We start from the raw sequence: 5,668 nt of genomic DNA, 5'->3' as shown, positions 1-5,668 counted from the left end.
TTTCACCAGACAACAGTGCACATCACATCCCAGGCTCATAGTTTGATTCCAGTAAAGGTGAATGTGTTTTAAAATGCATTACAGAATGAGTCTGAGCTGAAAAAAAAAAAACCCAAAAAAAACATTTATTTGACTTTGTAAACAAAGAAAGTCATAAAGAGAAGGAGAGAAGAAGTAGAAACATTCATCAAACTGCAAAAAAATAATAATTCTTCAATTTCATTTAAATTCCATGAAACCCCCCCATCCCAAAAAAAAAATGTCCTGCATGCATCAGTAAGCTAATGTTGCTGGCGTACCCTCTGAAGGTCCATGATGGTTCTCTACAATAGCTTGGACTGTTTCATACAATTTAGTATTCATTTTTTTGACTAGAGAGCCGTCTCGGGCACAACCACTGCAACACGTCCCACAGGAACCTATTAACATCCTCTACATATGCAAGAGTTTCAAAAGGCCGTCTATCATCCTCACAGAGGGACACGCAGCTTTGCTACAACTTTAACAGCTTGTCATAAAAGGCGCTCAGGGGATTTCAATTACGCAGGTCATCAGAGAGTGAAGAAGCAGTATTTGGGTCACACAAATTTAATTTCAACATATAGTCTTTTGGTAAAGGTTGCTGGAAAAATGAAACCAGCCAGGTTTAGTGTATCTAAAGAGAAATGTGGCTAACAAACAGCACAAAATGGGCAGCGATGCCTCTGGTGGATTAGAGATGTTTAAAAAGTAGGTTTGTCAGTGGAGTCCTCCCCTCACAGGTTTATTTAGGCCTAGCAGTGAGGACCCCAACCCATAATCCTCCTGCAGACACACCTGTAGAGGAGAGTATAAAGAGCCTGGACTGAAGTGAGTCACACATCAAGCTTCACAGAGTCTCTCCACAGCAGCTCTCCTCTGAAGCTCCACAGCCTCCAGACCGACCCTGAAGATGACTCCCTCTGCCAGCCTGCTGCTGCTGCTCCTGCTCGGCCTCTGTCAGGCACATCCTCTCCAGGAGGAAGGAGGCCAAGAAGAAGTAGAAGAAGAAGAAGAAGAAGAAGTCCCAGACACCATGGACATCACCACCAGGATTCTGACCTCCAACAACGCCACCGATGAGATGCTGCTGGAAGGAGACCTGCTGGCTCCCAAGACCAGGAACGCCATGACGTGCTGGTCCCAGAGCTGCCTGTGGAGGAAAGCTTCCAACGGATTGGTGATGATCCCCTTCACCATGAGCGCTGAGTTCAGCAGCTTTGAGAGGCAGAAGATCGACAGAGGAATGAAGGCCTTCCACAGCAGCACCTGCATCCGCTTCGTCCCCCGTCAGAACGAGTACGACTACATCAGTGTGGAGAACAGAGGCGGATGTTTCTCCGCTCTGGGCAGAACTGGAGGCAGACAGGTGCTCTCTCTCAACAGGCAGGGCTGCCTCTACCACGGCATCATCCAGCACGAGATCAACCACGCTCTGGGCTTCCAGCACGAACAGACCAGGAGCGACCGCGACTACTACGTCAGGATCAACTGGGAGAACATCGACCCCAACATGGCCTACAACTTCTACAAGAAGAACACCAACAACCTCAACACCCCCTACGACTACTCCTCCATCATGCACTATGGAAGAACAGCCTTCTCCATCCAGTACGGCAGGGACTCCATCACCCCCATCCCCAACGCCAACGTGCAGATCGGCCAGAGGCAGGGCATGTCCTACTGGGACATCATGAGGATCAACCTGCTCTACGGATGCTGATAATCATGCTTCTGATCCAGTTCTCATTTAGGAAAACAAGTGTCTGTTACATTATTCTTTAATATATGCATACAGCAAAACATACTGTTAGATTAAGTCAATGAATATGTATAAACCTGATGAAAACTGATACTGCCTGTAATAAAAAATGTAAGCGTTACATCTATGTATCTGTGTCTTCTTATAGAAGACTTGTTAATTATCCATATGTTACTAACATCTGGAAATTAGAAGAGCCGTACAATTAAGTGATTATATTCCCATTCAAGTTGGCGAGGGTCTTAACCAGGAGTTAGCCCGCTCGGTCAGTGAAAGTCTCAGGTGCTCGTGCTCTTCGGTTGCACAGTGCAGCAATGCAGAAGATCTTAATTTGCTTCATGCACAATGGAGAACTCCCAGCGAAACAAACGGAGCCCTGCCTCAGTTGTATTATCTCAGAATACCCCTGTGAGCTCATTCTTCCATCTGAGATCTCTGTTGTTGTTCAAAAACTAATAAAACACATCACTGAGCTGCAGTGTTGTAGAAGGTTCCTTGAACATGGACACTGTAGTTTATTTTAAGTCAGTCCCACAGAGGCACACACCGTCCCAGTGCTAGGTGATTTGATTTTACAAAATAGAAATCAGAATTGGATATAAAAAAAATATATCCCCATACAGTGTGGTGTCAGCGTTTACACCTGAGCATCACACGCTGCAGTGCAGTGTGTGAAAACTATCAGCAAGCAGAGAAGTTAACAGTTAGCTAGCACTGGCGAAATGGTTGAAATAGCTAGCACGCAGAAATAGAGCCTAAACAGCTAGATAGATTAAGGTTAAACTAGCTAACAATGATCAACGTTGACTAGTCAGCTACAAGTGGAGATAAATTGTTGTAATAGCTTAAAGTCACAGACTAGATTAATGGTAGAATAGGGTAGTTAGCTAAAAGTAGTAACAGGCTAAATAGTAGCAAATATTTAGCTAAAAGTCATCGATAACTGATGATAAATGGTTAAATAATGTAGCTAAACTATTTATAAATGGTAGAAGCAAAAGCAGTGCCAGCTAAAAGTCATTGGTTGAATAATTTGCTTAAAGTGATGATTAATGGTTCAAATTAAAAAACTAACCCTAAACACTAGTGATAAATGGTAGAAATGCTTAGTTCAAAAGAATACGGTAGATAAATGAAAGTTGAAATACAAATTAAAAGCAAGCCTAATCAATGGATATGTGGTTAAAATGATTAGCCAAAAATAATACATAAGTGATTTTGCAAAAAGTGATAGATTTGCCTAATGGCTGCAGCGTCTTCAGCCGACTTCTTCAGCCAATCTAAAGCAGGTCAGAAAAAATGTCTTACAGTATCCATTTTTATGGATTTAGTTTATTAAATTAATCTGTACAAGTTTGCGTCAGAATTACTGGACATTTAAGACCAGACGCGTCTATCCGGAAAAACACTCCCAAATAAATGTGACTGTAGGTGTTTAGGTCTTCTCCTGTTTGAGTAATGTTTTCCACAAACTACAGAGCCCAGCTGGAAATGATCAGACCAGCTCTCAATAATTGACAGCTTCAGTAAATTATTTTGAGACAGTGCCACAGGCAACTTTGGAAGGTTTATAATAACCAAAAAATATATTTGTACCCGAGTTATCCTTTAAGATAAAAATAATAAATATTTAGATTTTTTTCTTCACTCTAGTGCTGAAGTTTCAAAGAGAAAGTAAAACAAAACACCAAGCTAAGGCCCGTCTTAATACCAGTGCGGTGGTCTCTAATAAAAATCACTTTGCATCCCCCCTGTCAGTCAGAGCTGTCGGCTGGTTTGGCCTCGGGCTCTTCTGGATCAGGGGCTTTGATGTTGGCTTGCTCCGGGACAACACAGTCGCCCCACAGCCTCTGGGCAGCAGCCCAGCTCGTACACACTGCGCCTGTGATTTACCTGAACCCAGACTCCCTGAAGGATTGTTAACACTATGGGGAGTGGTGGAGGGGCATGTGAACTGTCCACATGGCCAGAATCAAGCTCATTAGTGAAAGAAATGATTGTTGAATGAGGATAAAACAATTGTGAGAGGTCCAACATTCTCCAAAATAAAACTCAGGACAGAAAGGTTGATCACAGATAAGCTGGTGCTGCAGGACTGTTGACAACACATTTAGTTGACTAACACTTTATAGGAGTAGTCTGAAATTTTTGGCTCCATTCTTGCAGACAGAGGAGAAAATCACTCTCATTCCACCCATCAGTCCGAAAAAGCCTACTTTATTTAGACCCATTAGCAGTTTCACAGTTTCTAGTGAGAGGTTAACAGCCCTGATGGTAATGATAATGACTCTCCTTAACTGAACAATTTGTTGATAATTAACATCTCTTGTGATGAGCGGTGATGTTTAGAAACAGGAAGACGTGAACAGATAGCATCCTATCCTTGTGCAAGCAAACTGAAAACTCTGCTCCTCAACGCGATCTTGACATTGTTTTGATTGGAACCAATCAGATTTCAGTGTGAAGGTTAACATGTTCTGTACCTTTTGTCCATGAAATACAGCTTATAATCATACTTCGAGTTCAGAGTCCATACAGTTTCCCCCCGCAGCTGGAGTTTGAAGGTGAAGTGCCATAGAAATAGACACAAAGTGAGCGTGCTGTCAGTGTGAAAACACTTTCCTGCTTTACTTTCTCACTGGTAATGTTTTATACTGTGAACCAGTTAAACACTATGTTGGCTGTTAGACCGCTCCATCCCATCTCCACACTCGAACAGTCTGTAGTTATTAATATCTTGATACAAACTGTTGATGGTTAATAATGGACATTCACACCCTCTGCAGCACCACTGTCTGCACACACACACACACACACACACACACACACACACACACACACACACAGCTGAACAGTCTCAGGTCCGATATTGAGTTATAACAAGTCTTTTGAGACCGATCAGCCGCTGTATTTGTGCCTCATCAGAATGCATGTGCCACATCACATTAGTCCCCACGTGTGAACCGTGATTTTACTTGGTAATTTTGAAGGGTCTTGCCGCCTATACATATTCATGCTCTCCTATAAGTGTCAGATTGAGATGTCCTTCCAGTGTCCTTGACAGCAGGTTATTAATATTGATACCAAAGTCAACATTATAACTAGATGAAGAGATATACAGGTCATTGTCTGCCACATTCTCCTCATCCTCGGTCCTCAAGACGATTAGACAAATCATCCAATTATTCCATATGGTGGAGCACTGTGTGTGGAGGACGTAATGTGTGTGTTGCACTGAGCAGTTAAAGGGTGTTTGGTTTATTTGACTGACAATGCTGACATCTTAAGTATCTAATCAGTTAAATCTTCAAATTCTTCCACTGCATTTCATACAAAAATGATGGGATTTTTATTGCATTTCATGAGAGCAGTTTTCTTCTAATTTTACTCATTTCTCATTTAAAAAGCTGCTGACTGAGAGCCCACGCGCTCTGACTTAAAAGCCATAAATCCCAGGGTATTACTCTGAACGCCAACATCTTAACTACTCCGATTCTCCAATCCCTAAATTGGTGCGGCTGTTGTTGCTTGTGGCTGGTTTTAAAATCCTCCTCCTGCTCCTGAGCAGTGTGCAACCCGGTACCGGAGGTTTGTCTGGCTGCTGTGCTTGATAGGATGCTGGCTGCAGGCATCTCGTCACAGCAGCTGAGAGGAGGTCGCCGAGGTCCTCCTGCTCGTGGCGACGCCCAAGGGCCATCAACACAGCAGGGATCCCGGGTGCCGGCGAGGTCTCACACAGCCTTGCCTCACTTCATGAAAGCCTAATGAAGAGAGGGGCTCTGAAACTGTGCTGTTAGACGCCCACAATCCTGCAGCACGGGAGCACAGAGAGGATGAGCACGGCGTGCAGGGGAATTCAAAGAGATGCAGCACAGAGCTGAGACAGAG

General features: G+C 43.4%; 1 protein-coding gene across 1 annotated transcript; it reads left to right on the top strand.

The window, feature by feature from the left end:
• The first annotated feature begins 762 nt into the window (after positions 1–762).
• Positions 763–1,741, top strand: LOC119018153 (high choriolytic enzyme 1-like). Its single transcript, XM_037095607.1, has one exon. It carries the CDS (start codon positions 932–934, stop codon positions 1,739–1,741), a length of 810 nt encoding a protein of 269 aa, XP_036951502.1. The 5' UTR covers positions 763–931.
• Positions 1,742–5,668: the final 3,927 nt, after the last annotated feature.

Source organism: Acanthopagrus latus, chromosome 4 (genome assembly GCF_904848185.1).
Source record: "Acanthopagrus latus isolate v.2019 chromosome 4, fAcaLat1.1, whole genome shotgun sequence".
In the NCBI taxonomy this organism is placed as follows: Eukaryota; Metazoa; Chordata; class Actinopteri; order Spariformes; family Sparidae; genus Acanthopagrus; species Acanthopagrus latus.
This window is presented reverse-complemented; position numbering and strand designations above follow the sequence as displayed.

Bases quoted from the DNA above. Each gene is read 5' to 3' on its own strand.
- LOC119018153 (XM_037095607.1), top strand. From the start codon at position 932: ATGACTCCCTCTGCCAGCCTGCTGCTGCTGCTCCTGCTCGGCCTCTGT.